Below are 17,222 nucleotides of genomic sequence, written 5' to 3'. Positions count from 1 at the left end.
AATGCTGGAGAGGCTGTGGAGAAAAGGGAACCCTCCTACACTGCGGGTGGGAATGCAGTTTGGTGCAGCCACTATGGAAAACAGTATGGAGATTCCTCAAAAGACTAGGGATAGACTTACCATATGACCCAGGAATCCCACTCCTGGGCATATATCCAGAAGGAACCCTACTTCAAAATGACACCTGCACCCCAATGTTCATAGCAGCACTATTTACAATAGCCAAGACATGGAAACAGCCTAAATGTCCATCAACAGATGACTGGATAAAGAAGAAGTGGTATATTTATACAATGGAATACTATGCAGCCACAAAACCCGACAACATAACACCATTTGCAGCAACATGGATGCTCCTGGAGAATGTCATTCTAAGTGAAGTAAGGCAGAAAGAGAAAGAAAAACACCATATGAGATCATTTATATGTGGAATCTAAAAAAAAAAAAAAAAAAAAAACCACACACACAAACAAAGCATAAATACAAAACAGAAATAGACTCATAGACATAGAATACGAATTTGTGGTTGCCAAGGGGGCAGAGGATGGGAAGGGATAGACTGGGGTTTCAAAATTGTAGAATAGATAAACAAGATTATACTGTATAGCACAGGGAAATATATACAAGATCTTATGGTAGCTCATGGAGAAAAAAATGTGACAATGAATGTATATGTTCATGTATAACTGAAAAATTGTGCTCTACACTGGAATTTGATACAACATTGTAAAATGATTACAAATCAATAAAAAATGTTAAAAAAAAAAAAAACAAACCCAACAACATAATGCCATTTGTAGATATATGGATGTTCCTGGCGAATGTCATTCTAAGTGAAGTAAGCCAGAAAGAGAAAGAAAAATACCATATGAGATAGCTCATATGTGGAATCTGAAAAAAACAAAGCATAAATACAAAACAGAAATAGACTCATAGACATAGAATACAAACTTGTGTTTGCCAAGGGGGCGGGAGGTGGAAAGAACAGACTGGGATTTCAAAATTTGTTGATACTGACAGACATATGCAGAATAGATAAAATTATACTGTATAGCATAGGGAAATATATACAAGATTTTATGTTAGCTCACAGTGAAAAAAATGTGACAATGAATATATGTATGTTCATGTATAACTGAAAAATTTTGCTCTACACTGGAATTTGACACAACATTGTAAAATGAATATAACACAATAAAAAATGTTAAAAAAAGAAAATAAAGGAGTGGAAGCCATTTCATATTAAAAAAGAGGTTGAGTATGTGTATTATAATCCCTAGAGACAACACTAAAATGATTTTGCAAACAGATATAGTAAAAAACACCAAAGGTTAATTAAAACTTAATGTTAATAATGTTCATAGTCTCAAAGGAGGCAGAAAAGGGACAACAGGATTAGAAAATACAGCAAATAAATAGAAAACAAACAATAAAATGGTACACCTACATCCAAACGCACCAATGACTGCGTTAAATGTAAATGGTCTAAACACACCAATTAAAAGAAAGAGATTGTCAGAATGGATTAAAAACACACAAACAAACCAAACCAACTGACAAACAATAACTAAACCATAACCAAACTACATACTACATACACAAAACTCAGTTCAAATAGAATGAGACAGATAGGTTAAAAGTAAAAGGATGAAAAAAGATACAACACACAAATATGAATGAAAGAAAGCTGGAGTGGCTATATTAATATCAGACAAAGTGGACTCACAGTAAAGAGATAACAAGGGACTTTACAAAATGTTAAAGAGTCAATTCATCAAGAAGAAGACATGTGTGTTGGGGATCCCCAAGATGACCCCCAGGTTCAGTGATTCACTAGTAGGACTCACAGGACTTATCATACAGTCATACTCACAGCTAGGACATTACAGCAATGGATACAAAGTGAAATCAGCAAAGGGAAAAGGCACATGGGGTGATGCCCAGAAAAAACCAAGGGCAAACTTCCCAGGGCCCTCTCCAGTGGATTCACACAAGTGCTTAATGCCTCCACTGATGACTTGTGACAATACATGTGGAGTGTTGTCTACCAGGAAACTTCTTTTGAGCCTAAAAGTTCAGGCTTTTTAAATCAAGAGTGAGTCATATAGGCACCCTCTGCCTAGCATGTACCAAAATTCTAGACTCCCAGAAGGAAAGGAGGTATTTAGCATAAACTACATTAAAAAACAATACAAATGGTTTGTGCACATGAGCTACTCTTAATATTTAGGGAATGTTTAATATTAGTACAGGGAATTATTTGCTAGTCAAATTCCCAGACACTAGCCAAGAGCCAGCCTTGCAAGCAGGCCTTCCTAAGAATAGATGTCTCGGGTCTAGTATGGTAAACTTTTTTCTGCACAACATAACAATCCAAAATTATATACACCCAAAAAGGCTTCAAAGTAAATGAAACAAAATCAGACAGAACTGAAAGGAGAAACAGACAAACATACAATAACAGTTTAATATTCCTCTGTGAATAATTGACAGAACTTGTAGGATGAAAATCAGCAAGAATATAGAAAAACTGAACCAACACCATCAACAAACACGATCTAACCGACACTTACTGAAGACTCAACTCAACATCAGAATACACATTCTTTTCAAGTGTCCATAGAACATTCACTAAAGCTTATATTCTGGATCATGAGAAAATCTTAAAATTTTTAAATAATTGAAATCATACAAAGTATATTCTCTGACCATAATGGAGTTAAACTACAACTCACTAACAGAAAGATGGCAAAATGATCCATAACACGTGGAATTAAATAACACACTTCCCAATAAACCATGGGTCAAAGAGGAAGGCTCAGTGGATATTAACAAATATTTTTAAATGAACAAAAATGAAAATATAAAACATCAAGATTTGTGGGCTAGAGCTGAAGTGCTGAGAAGAAATTTATTATTTCCCACACGTTTATTAGAAAAGAAGAAGAGTCTAAAGTCAATATTCTTTTTCCAAGTGAAGAAATTAGGAAAAAAAAAAAGAGCAAAATAAACCAAAGCAAGCAGAAAGAAGGAAATAATAAAGGTAAGAGCAGAAATCTATAAAAATTGAAACAGAAAACAATAGAGAAAATCAACAAGGTCAAAGCTGTTTTAAAAAAAATGATCAATAAAATAGATAAAAGTCTAGTGAACCTGACAAAGAAAAAAAGGAAAAAGGTGCAAATTACCAGTTTCAGAAATGAGAGAAGGGCTTTCTGTAAAGACCATACAGACATTAAAATGATGAGAAAATAATACTATGCACTCTACATACATATATATATATATATGTATATATATGTATACACATTTGATGACTAAGATTAAATGCACCAAATTCATGAAAAACACAAACTATCAAAACTCACCCAGGATGAAATAGATACACAGTCTGTTTCTATGTCTTACCAAAGGAATTAAATTTTAATTAAAAATCTTCCAAATGGAAATATCCAGGTCTAGATGGTGTCCTTGGAAAACGCTAAAAAAAAAAAAAAAGATTTAAAGAAATATCCCCAATCATCACAAACTTCCAGAAAACAGAGGAGGGGATAGCATTATCCTGATAACAAAACAAGACAATGACTGATAGCACAAGAAAGCAAAATTAGAGACCATTATCCTTCATGAACACACATGTTAAAATCCTCAAAAATATTTTAGCAAATCAAATCCAGCTACACACATACTTCAGAGATATTGCAGGTTTGGTTCTAGACCAAAATAAAGTGAATATCACAATAAAGAGAGTCACGTGAATCTTTTGGTTTTCCAGTGCATATAAAAGTTCTGTTTTATACTATATTGTAGTCTATTAAGTATACAATAGCAGTATGTCTAAAAAATAATGTATATACCTTAGTTTAGAAATTTTGCTATTGGACCTTGAGAAGAGCCCAAGAGAAACAAAACCTTACCTCTAGTAAGTAGAAGAACAATTCCAGAGACAACCTTTAGATCCATCCATTTTGAAATATAATTTTATTCTACAAAGTGTTTCTCAATTGCTGGGAGTACCACATGACCCAGCAATTACACTTTGGGGAATTTATCCAGAGAAATGAGAACTTGTGTTTGCATAAAAACCTGTACATAAATGTTTATAGCAGCTTCATTTATAAAAACCCCAAACTGGAAGTAACTCAGATGTCCTTCTACAGGTAAATAGATGAACAAACACTGGTATAACCATACCGTGGAACACCACTCAACAATTAAAAAAGGACAAACTATTGATACATGCAACAACCTGGATGAATCGCTAGGAAATTATTCTGAGTGAAAAAAGCCAATCCTCAAATGTTACATACTGTATGATTTCATTTATATGACATTTGGAAATGACAAAATTATGCAAATGGAAAACACAGTGGTTGGCAGGGGTTAATGAAGGGGTTCTCATGGAAGGGAGGTGGATTTAGCTACAAAAGGGCCACATGAGGGGTCCTTGTGGCTATGGAAATGTTCTGTCTCTTGACAGAACTGGATGAATGTCAGCATCCCGGTTGTGATATTGTATTATAGTTTTGTAAGATGTTACCATTGGGGGAAACTGGGTAAAGAGTACATAGGATCTCTCAGTATTATCTCCTGTAACTGCACATGAATCTGCAATGATCTCAAATAAAAAGTTTACTTAAAATGCAAAAAAAAAAAAAGAAATTATGCTATTCGAAAAATGGCACCAATAGACTTGCTCAAAGTAGGATTGCCATGAAACTTCAATCTGTAAAAAGTGCAATATCTGGGGTGTACAATAAAGTGAAGTGCAACAAAACGAGGTGTGCTTGTACTCTCAAAATGAATAATACATCATGGCCAAGTAGAGCTTATCATAGGGAAGCAAGTTTGGTTCCATATTTGATTACCAATTATGTAATACACCATATTTATAGGCTAAAGAATAAAAAACACATGGTTATATCATTTCATGCAGAAAAAGCCGTTGACAAAATTCAACATCTTTTCATAATAATTTGTAATAAATTCATAATAATGGTAATAATAATAAAAAAAAACTCTCAGTAGACTAAAAACAGAAAGGCGTGTCCTCAACTTTATAAGGGGCATCTACAAAAAATCTACAGTTACTATCATAAGGCTTCCTCCCTAATATTGGGAAAAAGAAAAAGAAGTTTACTCTCACTCCTCCCATTCAACATTGCACTAGAATTCTTAGCCAGCATAATAAGGCAAGAAAAGTTTTTTAAAAAGCCTTATAGATTGGAAAGGAAGAAGTAAAATTGTCCCCTTCCATAGACAACATGTAAACAATTGCTTTATGTAAAAGATTCTATGGAATAGACAAAACACTTCTAGAAATACTGAGTTTCACAAGGTACCAGGATACAAAGTCATCACAGATAAATCAATTATGTTTCTATATAATTGTAATAAATAATTGCAAACTGAAGTTTAAAAAATACCATTGACAATAACCCTAAAAATTAAATGCTTAGCTATAAATCTAACAACTCAGGTACAGGATCTGTATGCTGAAAACTACAAGATGCTGATGAAATAAATCAAAGACCTAAATAAGTGGTAAGACATATTATGCTAATGGATTGAAAGATTCAACATAATAAAGAGGCCAGTTCTTCCCAAGTTGTTCTATAAATTTAATGCAATTCCAATCAAAATCCCGGCAGGATATCTTGCACGTATGGACAAGCTGATTCTAAAATTTATACAAAAAGGCAAAAGGACAGTAAGAGCCAAAATAATTTTGAAAAAGAAGAATAAGGTTGGAGAAATTATATTACCCAATATCAAGATTTACTATAAAGATACAGTAGTCAAGACAGTGTGGTATTGGCAAAGAGACGGACTAATGGAACAGAATAGAGTCCAAAAATAAGCTTGCCCAAATATGGCCAACTGACTTTTTTTTTAGCATTGGATATAGATGTCTTAGTTTTTTTTTTTTTTAATGGAAGTATAGTCAGTTACAATGTGTCAATTTCTGGTGTACAACATAATGTTTCAGTCATACATACACATCCGTATATTTGTTTTCATATTCTTTTTCATTATAGGTTACTACAAGATATTGAATATAGTTCCCTGTGCTATACACAAGACATTTGTTTTTATCTATTTTATATTTAGCAGTTAATATTTGCAAATCTCAAACTCCCAATTTATACCTTCCCACCCACTCTCCCCCGAGTAACCATAAGATTGTTTACTATGTCTGTGAGTCTGTTTATGATTTGTAGATAAGTTCATTAGTGTCTTCTTTTTCCTTTTTAGATTCCCACTATAAGTGATATTATATGGTATTTTTCTTTCTCTTTCTGGTTTACTTCACTTAGAATGATGATCTCCAGATCCATCCATGTTGCTGCAAATGGCATTATTATACTCTTTTTTTATGGTTGAGTGGTATTCCATTGTATAAATATATCACAGCTTCTTTATCCAGTCCTCTGGTGATGGACATTTAGGTTGTTTCCATCTCTTGGCTATTGTAGACAAAGGACGTTTCTCCAGCCTATATAAAGAACTCTTAAAAGTCAATGATAAGAAAGCAAGCAACTCCATTTAAAAATGGAGAAAAGATCTGAACAGGCATTACACCACAGAGAATACACAGATGGAAATTAGCACATGAAAACATGCTCAACATCGGTAGCCATAAGGGAAACACAAATCAAAGCCACAATGGGATACCTCTACACGCCAGTGAGGATGGCTAACATAAAAACACTGACAATAACAAGTACCGATGAGAAGACAGGACAACTGGAAATCTGATACATTCCTGGTGGGAATGCCAAATTCCCAAAGATATTCCGAAACAACTCTGGAAAATAGCTTGGCCGTTTCTTATAAAGTTAAAACATACATTTACCATATGACCCATCAATTCCACTAGTAGGAATTAACCCTAAAGAAATGAAAAGTCATGTTCATACAAAGGCTTGCAAACAAATGTTTTTAGCAGCTCTTTTCATAATTATCAAAAACTGAAAACCACTGAAATGTTCTTCTGTGGGTCAACAGATAAACAAATGGTGGTACAATGGAATACTACTGAGTAATAAACAGGAGTGGGTCGGTGATACACACAGCAACTTAGATGAATCTTAAAAGGATAATACTGGTTCAAATAAACTAGTTTCAAAAGGTCATGCCCCATATGATTCTATTTATATGGCATTCTCAAAAAGACAAAATATGGTAATGAAGAGATGAGTGGGTTGCCGGGGGTTAGGGGAAGGAGTGGAGGAGGTGTGAGTACACAGGAGTGACTCAGGGGAATTTTGGGGGATGATGGAGTTGTTATATATCCTGATGGTGGAAGTGGTCACACAAATCATCATACATATTAAAACTCAGAATGTTACCCACCCCCAAAAGTCAATTATATTGTGTTAATAAGAAAATAAAATAAAGATCAAGGATAACCACTGGAAGTGTAAAATGGAATTCATAACTTCCAAGTCAATGCAAGAAAAAAAGGCAGAGGAGGTGATAAAGAAGACTTCATCAATCCAACAGCAAGCAAGAAAGCTGAAATTATAAGGAAAAAATAGCAATGGTAAATAGATGGCACAAAATAAGATGGTGTAAGTAAAACCAAACGTACCGGGAAGCCCAGTAGCATAACTGCGGCTGCTCACGTGGCCTTCCGGCCGGAGAACACTTCCAGCCTCCCTTGCAGATAGTGGGGCTGGGTATCTGCGTGCTGGCCCCTGAGACGCGAGCGTAACACTGTATGCCAAGCCCAGGCCTGGGGCGTACCTTGTCAGGTGGACCTTGTCCATATTCTCTATCTGTCTTCTCAGTGGTTGAAACCTAGAGCTTCTGGCATGCAGGTGATGCTGACGCCCCGGGGATGGTGGGATGATGACTAGCATGACCCCTAAGGTCCATGGAGCAGAGACGCCCTACTGACCCGGACTATTTTCTCCAGAACTGTTAGATGGGAAGGAAATAAATTTCTACATTTTTAGCCACTGTTTTTTGGGGATATCTTCGTTAGAGTACAAAGCCTGCTTCCTTGTCTAGGCCCTGAAGGAAGGCAGAACCAGATCTCAGCCTCCTGGTGGAGGGAGCTGCAGAATTTCTGAACCCTCACACTCTTGTGCCTACCCTCTGCTGTACAGTCCAAAGCCCCTGCAGACTCAGGCTGGTGGCTCCAGTAGGGAGCCAGGCCTGACACCAGGTGACAGGTGGATGTTGTAATGAGAGGAGGAGAGCAGGGCCATCCTGGGTGTAGGAGGGCCTTCCTCTTCTCTGGCCAGCCCTCTGGATCCCTCCTCAGTAGTGGACACAGTAGAGCTGGACGCTGCCACTGATGCGCAGCTCCCGCAGCCGCTCCAGGGCCTGCTGGCCCAGGCTGGTGGCCCCCAGGCCCTGCCCATTGAGCGCCAGCTTCAGCCCTCCCTCCTGGCACAGGAGCAGCACCTGGGAAAGGAGGGCGGGAGGTGCTGCTGGCTTCCAGACCCTCCTTTGCCGGCCTGATGCCCCAGGCAGCCAGCCCCCCCTCCCATCAGAGACTGGATCCATGAGGCACCCAGGGGGGGAAGAGAACAGGACAAGGGGCCCAGCTTGTCACCAGGCCTGGCCTCAGTTTCACCATCTGTAATAGGACTTGATTCCCCTGGAGGTGTGGTCTCAACCCCAGCTGCACTTTGGAGTCACTAGCGGGGCTTTTCAGTAATGCCGATGCCAGCATCTCCTCAGGGCTTCTGGGCACGGTACCCCGGCACCAGCGTGGAGGGTGGAGCCCTGGCATAGACCTTCCCTCCCCTAGGGGCTCTGGCTTCCCGGCCCACAGGACATGCGGCCAGTCTCCAGGATGCAAATGCAGCTCTGTGCTCCACCCCAAAGGGACCACGCCTCTCCAAGACCCACCTCAAAGAATCGCTGTGGGTAGAAGACAAAGGGGGCCAAGATCAGCTTCTTCTGGCCCCAGCGCGAGACCCAGGCCAGAGTTCTGTCTGCGAAGGAAGCCCTTAGCATCACAGGAACATGGGCAGCCTCGTCCCGCAGGCTGAGCGTGAAACTGCGGGAAGGGGCGGGAGAAGGGGCTCAGCCTTCCTAACCCCCAGTCCCTGGCTCCCTGGCTCTTCCAGGCTGTGGCTGCTGGCCCTCAGGGGAGGGATGGAGGCAGGAGAGTGGCTGGAAGGTTGGCCAGATTCTGGCCTCGGGAAACAGCTCACAGAGGAACCACCTGCTTGAATCTTAGGTGCACCTGGGATTAAACTGCCACGTTGCCACCCACTAGCTGGGGGACCCCCTTCCCCACCTGCCTCCTCAGATCAGGCTTTGTCTTCCCACTGGCCTGAAAACTCTTGGAGGCCTCAGTGGCCCCCCACCTCAGCCCCGTCCAGCACCGCCCTCCACTGGGTACGGGTTCCCTCCAGTGCGTGGTGCTGCTCTTGTTTCAGCCCTTTGAAGCTGCAGCCACATCCAGACTCAGCGCTTGGGGAGGGGGGAGGTAGACAGAGAAGGACAAACTTTTAATGCAAATGAACCTGGCACCCTCCAAACTCTCTCCACCACCCCCCCAGCCCCCCACCCCGGCCAATTCAAGCCAGTTGCTTTCAGAGACAGCAGGAAGTACAGAGGCGGCATTCACTGCCGGCGGCTCAGCGCCAGGCACTGCGCTCAGCCTGGATGTTGGTGGCCCGGGGCCGACTGGGCCTGTAGAAATGTTCTGGCTGATCTGCAGTATTCTTCAACTTTAAAGTAATACCATTTTCAAAAGTGAGAACGTTTATAAGAGATGGTTTCCAGCTTCTCTTTTAAAATAATCAGAAGATCTGGCATGAGTGAGTCTATGGAAATACTCTTTCCACTACACCAGCTTTCCCAGCCTGGTGCCTCACTATTTCTGTGAACTGCCTGGCCCCTGAGGACATGTCAGTTCGTGGCCCTTGAGAGAGAGCAGTAAAATCACTTGCTGCATCACTAATCATAGCCATGTGACCCTGAGCAAAGATCTGAACCTGGTCTCCTGTCTCCAAATTTTGGGAGGAGTGGGGGTTCTATTACTGGGAACTTTTTTTTTTCCCCCGTAGGGTTGGGATTATCTCCCCTCTCCCCCCACCAAATAGGGAAACTCAGGACTCCGGACTCAGAGAGGTGTAGTGACTTGTTCAAGACTACAGTCTATAAGAGGCAAAACCAGAAATCCAGCCAGTCCTGCCTGACTTTGGAGGCCCATGCTTTCCACAGCCTCCATGTCTGCTCAGAATTCACAGATCTGATCAAGATCATGCAGGGTAAGGGTGGAGTGAGGCCAGTGACTTCAAAAACAAAAACAAACGGAAGGGGATCAGGCAAGGAGAACACGAGGTGTTTTTCTTACTCCCCTGCCCCTCCACCACAAGGATTGTGGCACCATCACAGCTGTGGAGCACATGCTATGTGCGGGGCACAGTCCTACGCATTTATACCGTCCCTGAAGGCGGCACTATTTTTACCTCTTTGTACACACAAGGAAACTGAAGCACAGAAAGGAAAAGGAACTGCTGTGAAGTTGCACAAGTAGTAAGTGTCCTCAGCAGAAGTCAAACCCAGGAAATCTGGCTCAGAAAAGTCATGAAGTCCAATGCAATTCCAGGAAGAAGGAAGGATGGAGGGGAGGAAGGAAAGAAGAGAAAGAAAAAGACACTTGACTTGGAGCCCACAGGTTTGGGAAATGGGGCGGGAGCGCCCTCTGTCGGAGAGGTTAGGCAGCATCCACTTGGTTATTGTGTCCCTCCAAGTTTCCACTTTGCAGCACAGGGCTTCCTCTTCGGGGCTGCCTGGCTCTGTTTCCTAAACCAGGGCACTGTGTCACTGTGGGAGGTCGCATCCTCTCCCTGGATCTCAGCCTGTGCCTTTACAGGGCTTTTCCCGAGGCTCCCGCTGGGACCTGCGGGGAGAGGCTGGTTGGCCTGAAAAGATGTACAGGCAGGGAAGATACTCCCAGATTTGGGGCTGCTGGGGCCACGAAGGCGGCCTGAACCCTGTACCAATCGGACCAGACTTTCACAAGCTGTGCGACCCTGGGCAATTTACTTCTCATCTGTCAGGTGGGGATGAAGTAGTGGTGCTGGAGATTAAAGAGGTGATGCTTATAAAGCTCGTGCTGAAGTTTAAAGAGACCAAAGATGCTTATACCCCTCCCTCTGACACTTACTCCTTCGGCTCTGGCAAGACCAGCCCCCGCACTATGATGACCTGTCCAGGCCAGAGGCCCCGGGGAAGGGCACGTGAGCAGGGCACCTCCTGAGGGAACACAGGAGATAACGGAGACGAGGACTCACAGAGGGGCGTGGCGAGGGCTCCCGCGCTCAGGAACCGCTATGTGGGCTGCCCTCAGGGGCCAGGGACCCCTGGAGCAGGAAGGAAACCCTGATGTTGAGGGCATTTCCCACCAGTTGGGGGTGCCCTTCCACCTCTGATGGAGCAGGTGAGGGACTGTACCCCCACCAGAACGAGGAGGGAGGTCACTCACCAGCCTGGGGCTCTCCAGCAGGAAAGGCTGTCAAGGAAAGAAAGAGGGGTCATGGAGGCCACGTGCTGTTTGCTCCATGAAAAGGAACCTCTGGATTTTATTCTTAACAAATGGGAATACTTGGGGTTTGCCTCTCTGAGCGATAATGCAGGTAAGTGGAGCCCCAGAGGGGTCCTTTTGAATTTAGAGGGACACCAGCTCTGAAATAATGGGGGAGAACGGGGCGGAGGGTCTGTCATTCACACCCTGTGGCTCTAGGCAAGGGCCTGGGCCTCATCTCCCCTTCTGCCCCGCAGGCCAACCCCGCAGCCTCGCAGGGTTGCTGAGAACTGAGAGCTCCAGCTGAGACGAGGCTTCTGATGGGAATACTGGGGCCCCGGCGTTTCTGGGCAGCCAGCGCACCGCATCCGTCTTCCCGAACCGCCCCGGCGCTGGGAGGGGCAAATCCCGGGTCCCAGGGACTGGGGCGGGGCCGGTTGTATCCATGGCAACCGCGCACTGAGGTGGGTGGCAGCTGGGCCTTGGGCCGCGTGAGCAGTGGCCAGCGAGGGGCAGGTCAGGCCCCGGGAGGAGGGAGAGCCAGCGGGGCAGCCAGTGTGGTTGGGACCGCGAGCGCCAGCCAAGCTCCCGAGAGACTCACGTGTCCAACTGGATACTCGCTCCCGCCCTCCACAAATGGCTGTTGGGAAAGAGAAAAAGCAACGAGCCGGACTCAGCACCACCGCAAGCCCCGGAGCCATTTATTTGGCTCCCGCCTGCCCTGCTGTGCCTGGGAAGCAGGCAGAGGCCGAGCTCTGGCCTTGAGAGCGCCGCATCTCCCCGGAGGCCCCGTCAGGGCTTCTGAAACCCGACATTTTGAACATGCTGATTCCTGGGCCCCACCTCAGACTTCCTGAATCCGAATCTCTGGTGGCAGATCCCGGAAATCTGCCTTTTGAATAAAGCCCCTCAGCCGGGAATCATACAGCCACTGCTAGGTTTGGGTCCCACCGCTCCAAGCCTCTAAGTCATTTGCCTCCTGGCCATGGCTCCTCCATGTGGACCACACCCCACGCCCAGTATAGACTGCTGCCCAAGGCTCTTAGCTCTGCTTTCTGTGGTCACCTCACCCCGCCTCGTGTCCACCACCTCTATAAAGCCCCTCCACCTTGGTTATAATTGCGTTGACAAGGCTCGTCTGGAGTGGGAGGGTGTCCCAGGCCTAGCCAGGCATCAGGGGAAGTCAGAGGCCTCTGCCATCCAGGCGTCAACCTCCAGGGAACTTACATTGATGTTCAGAAACCCAACAGCCGTCACCAAGATGTCACCATATATGCCCAGGGTGTCCACCCGAGACAGCGGGAGCCGGTATCCGTAGTGGAGAAAGTGTCGTCCGTTCACACTCACCTGGAGAGACAGATGGAGGCTGGCCTGGCAGCTGCTGATGTTCCTGAGTTCACGCCAACGTGCCAGGCACCACTAGCACTCTTACTGGAATTTCCCCCAAGGCCGCAGAGCCGGCACATGGTGGCACCGTCTCTGCCCACCCCTGCCCCCGACACAGCACTTCCCCACGCAGGCCCCATTCCGCCTGGCAGCTGACCTGCCAGCAGTCCCAGCAGCAGAGTCCCCAGCCACAGGTGGGGAGAGGGGACCCCTGTCCACAGGCCCCTCCCTCCACTGCTGGCTTCTTCCAGCTCCCTATTCCCTGGAGAAGCCTCAAGATCCTTCTGGCAGGAGTTTACATCAGTGATAAAAAGAACACTGAGGTCAGATTCTCTCGCGCTGTCCCCGCCCTCTCAGCTGTGAGATGGGGAGAATGAAAGGACCCTCCTCGTGGGTTGTGAGGATTCATTAAGCTGATGTTTAAGGGCGTAGAGCAGCTAGTATTGCAGGCGCTTTCCAGATGCTCCCTGTGGCTGTCTCAGCGGCGCCCTCTCCAGGGCCAGCACCATAGAGCCTGCTGAATGCCCCCTGTGTACAGGGCCATGTGGACCCAGGGCAGCTGGGAACAGGGTGTGGTAGCAGCTTGGTTCTCTGTGTACTTGACTCCGCCCCCCTCCCAGTACCCCTCAACACATTGACATGGGGAATTCAGCTGCAGGAAGGGAGGCAGAAGGACGCAAGTTCTAGACCCTCTGATGCCCATCCCTTCCAGTCACCTTCATCTCCTCATTTCCAAAGAGAAAGAGGATGAGGAAGCTGGCTCCTCTCTGCAGGGCCAGGCGGGGCCACCGGGCCTCGGCTTGCCACTGCCCACCGTGAAGGGTGTTGCAGATGACGTGGGGCTTGGTGGTGTGGAAGCGGGGGTTGAAGTGGATGGCGATATCTGGCCGAGGGTGCAGGCTGCAGCCGCACTGGAAGTCCACCTGGAACCTGGGAGGAGGTGAGGCTCTCAAAGGGCCCTTCCAGTCAGGGACCCCCAGGGACCCCGAAGGCAGAGAGGAACCCCCGGCTCATTGCCTCCAGGGCTGAGCTCCAGCACCGCCGTGGGGCCCTCCCCTTACCTGCGTGCATCTAGAGGGACCGCTCCCTGCAGCGTGACCATCTTGCCTGCTCGCAGGCCGCCAAAGATTGTCGTGACGTAAGGAACCACCTGAAGAAGGGGAAAAACCCGTCCATATAGGATTGGAGAAAGGACCTGGGGACCCCTATGTCAGGGAGGTGAGGAAGGAAGAGGAACAGGAAAAGTGAACTCTCCCACCCCAGACAGAAAGTGTCCCGATGGGGAAAAATTAGCTTTCTCCGAAATGTTCTCTTCCATCTACTCCCCTCTCCTGGACCTTCACACAGAAAGCCACATGGCACTGCGGAAGCCGGATTCAGCTCCCCTGCCCCCTGGCGCACCAGCCCAGACCCTCTCCCCAGCTCCTAGGGCACAGTGGTATCCCTAGTGAGGCTTACTGTCCTCGGGCTGCCTCCCTGGCCTTCAGAAGCCTGGCATTGAGGCTTGCTGAGGACTTCTTATTGGCCAGAGTCTGGGAACTGGGAGGCAGAAAGTTGGACTGGTTGGGGCCTGAATGCAGACCCTCATATAGATGTCGGCGAGATACCTGACAATGTCCCCAGCCTACCTTCCCAGCTCAGCTTTCCCCTGGCGTTCCTAAAATACAACTCCCTCCCTTTTCAGGGACTGTTTCTGCTGCTCGCCCTCTAGTCTGTGAAATCTGACTTGACTTTCCGGGCTCTGACACCTTCTCCAGGCATCATCCATTTTGGTGCCTGAATCATTCCTTCCCTCAGCATGCTCGCTGCAGGCACGGCTAGTTTGGTCCTTGGCTGGCCGGCTTACCGGGTGACGTATGGCTGGCTCTTCATGCCGGGAGGCACGAGCCCCCCACAGCTGAAGCCCTGTCTTTCCCTTCTCTAGGCTCAGTGCCTGGCCTGGACAGCGTGGGCTCTGAAGAGGTGTTTGCAGAATAAACGTGAACAAGCAGCCGGTACATGTTGGGCAGTATCACAAGGCTGGCCCTCATGCGGTGTTCTCCAGCTCCCAGCAGCCTTCAGAAGCCCAAACCGCCTAGAAAGAGCTGCGACCCAGCAGCGCTGCCCTCCAGGCGGGGGCTCACAGCTTGCCAAACGGGCTGCAGGAGACCCCGGGCTGTCAGAGCGCCCACAGCTTAACCAGGCTCAGCATGTCAGTCCCTCCCACTTCCCGGGCTCCCGGCCTGGCCTGTAATTAAGTGAGTTGTTGGAGCTCTCCTGGGAGGAGAGGACCAAGTAAAGAGAAAGTGGTAATTAGTGCTCATCAGTGGGAGGGGGGAGTCTGCTGGGAGTTCAGCCTTCTGTAAAGCACTGCTAGGCTTCAGGAAACCTGCAGGGCACCTGCAGGAGCCGAAGGAACCTGCAGGAGCTGAAGGAGGAAACAGAAGGAATCGAGGAGACCCCAGCCCCACCTCTGACTTGGAGGTTTTGACCTGGCTCCCTTCCAGGCTGGAGATACGACTGCCCTTCCTAGGTAATCAGTGTCCCCCTCCTACCCTACTACACACTCCCCCAGGTCCTCCTGGCCACCCATCATGCAGGAGGGCACTACACTGTGTCTCCAGGCTCTATTACTTTTAAAATGCAAGGACCCCCATGAGCCCAACAGTAACTGACACTCAAGTGAGAATGAGCTGGTCAGCCACTTTGCTAAGCTCAGGAGGGTCTTCCAGAGCCCATGCGCGGGTGCTGGGGAAGCGGGGCTCACAACTGAGGGCCTCTCCACCCCCCAACCTGGGAGTCTGGGCCCAGCTGGAAGGAGGAAAGGAGGAGCCCTGAGACCCAGGAGGTTCCAGATGCGAGCAGCTGCTTACCGGGTGGAAGACTGGCGGCTGCAGAATGAGGGTGTCAGGCAGCGGGTCCAGAGTTTCTCCCGGTGACATGGTGGGGGTGGGGCACCTCCAACTTGGGTTGCAGATCCCGATTCCAGGAACCCTGTGCCCACTGGACTGACTTCCCTTTCTCTGCCAGGACCCTAAGTGTCTTGGGCAGCTCTCCCAGCTGTTTGTCTCACCTGCACCTGGAGGGTCCAAATGACACTTGGAGCAGGTCTGGGAGGACAGCTGTCACCCCCAGTGCCTCATCCCAGCTCCAGCCCCACTGATTGGACTCGTGTGAGCAGAAATCTGTGTTGAGGGGTGCAAAGCTTGCAGGAACTAACCAACTAACTAATCAGTGCCTCAGGGTATGAAGCATACAGCCTGTTGCCGAGACAAGCCAGAGTCTGTCTCCTTTGGGGCCAGCAAGGGTTTGTGGTTCCCAGGGCTGTGGTCTGAGCCCACCTTGGGTCAGAGGCAGGGCTGGTAGAACACGTGGGTGGGTCGCGGGAGAAGCCCCGCCTCCAGCTTCCTGGACGCCAATGAGTGGCCTCCGTTCTGCACAAAAGGTTTTAGTCTCTCCCTCATTTCCCTGCCCTTTTCCCCACTCTTGTCCCTTTGGCAAGTTGTATAGACCTCTGGGACTCCATTTCAGCACTGGCTGGAAATGCGAGCGCCCATCTGGAGTCATAGGAAAGTGGGTTGGGGGAGGTGGGAAAGGGCAGGGAGACAGGAGACCCTCTTAGGGTTAGAAAAGGCAGTGGGGAGCACACAGGTAGGCAGTGGGGAGCACGCAGCTGCACTGAAGACCTGGGGTCCTGCTCAGCATCTGCTCTAATGTGCTGTGTGCCCTGGGACAACTCACTTACCTTCTCTGGGACTCCCTTTGATCATCTGTACATAGAAAGGGTGACCACGGGGTCACAGTGTCTTGAAGGGAGGTCTGTATCTGGGGGTGGGTCTAGATGTCTGTGTTGTTTCTATTTCAAGCTCCTCTATGATCCTTTGGACTAGAGTCATTCCAGTTCTAGTTCGAATTCCAGTAACGCTTTCCCTTTAAAAAGCAGCACACCCTGTCAACTTTATCCTGAGTTGGGAGGTCCTGGGTCTGACCACAGTGTTAGAGTTGGCAGCAGGGATCCTGGCAGGATCAGGCTGGGCAAAGGCTCAAGGGCATGGGGTGGTGAGGGAAAAGCAACCAGCTGCTCTGTTAGAGGGGCGGGTGCGTGGGTGACCCTGGGGAAAAGAGGCTTGTTAGCCAGAGCAGCTATTCGAGGGCTCCGTGCACATTGCCTGGAAGCCTGTTAGAAATGCCAATGTTTGGTCCCCACCCCAGACGTACTGAACAGGAGCCTTTGGTGGCGGGGCCCAGGAGGCAGCATTTTACACACTCTCCTGGTGATTCTCATGCATGTTAACGTTGCAGACATTGACTTAGGTTCTAACTGGCAGGGCTTAGGGTACAAGCCAAGGAGTTTGTTCAG

General features: G+C 47.2%; 1 protein-coding gene across 1 annotated transcript; it reads right to left on the bottom strand.

The window, feature by feature from the left end:
• Positions 1–6,634: 6,634 nt before the first annotated feature.
• Positions 6,635–16,651, bottom strand: LOC135322636 (galectin-12-like). The gene is made up of 10 exons (XM_064492230.1): positions 16,608–16,651; positions 15,736–15,941; positions 13,945–14,033; positions 13,600–13,813; positions 12,725–12,844; positions 12,099–12,137; positions 11,459–11,485; positions 11,141–11,229; positions 8,866–9,016; positions 6,635–8,415 (listed from the first exon to the last, which is right to left on the bottom strand). The coding sequence occupies exons 1-10, from the start codon at positions 16,630–16,632 to the stop codon at positions 8,269–8,271; spliced, it is 1,107 nt and encodes a 368-aa protein (XP_064348300.1). The 5' UTR covers positions 16,633–16,651; the 3' UTR covers positions 6,635–8,268.
• Positions 16,652–17,222: the final 571 nt, after the last annotated feature.

This window comes from Camelus dromedarius, chromosome 12 (genome assembly GCF_036321535.1).
Source record: "Camelus dromedarius isolate mCamDro1 chromosome 12, mCamDro1.pat, whole genome shotgun sequence".
NCBI lineage: Eukaryota > Metazoa > Chordata > Mammalia > Artiodactyla > Camelidae > Camelus > Camelus dromedarius.
Note: the sequence above shows the minus strand (reverse complement) of the source record. Positions and strands in the feature narration are given on the sequence as shown.

Bases quoted from the DNA above. Each gene is read 5' to 3' on its own strand.
- LOC135322636 (XM_064492230.1), bottom strand. From the start codon at position 16,632: ATGATCAAAGGGAGTCCCAGAGAAG. The intron at 15,942-16,607 runs GTAAGTGAGTTG...TGGACCCTCCAG, and splicing joins CAAAGGGAGTCCCAGAGAAG to GTGCAGGTGAGACAAACAGC. The intron at 14,034-15,735 runs GTAAGCAGCTGC...CCCCTTCTTCAG, and splicing joins AGCCGCCAGTCTTCCACCCG to GTGGTTCCTTACGTCACGAC.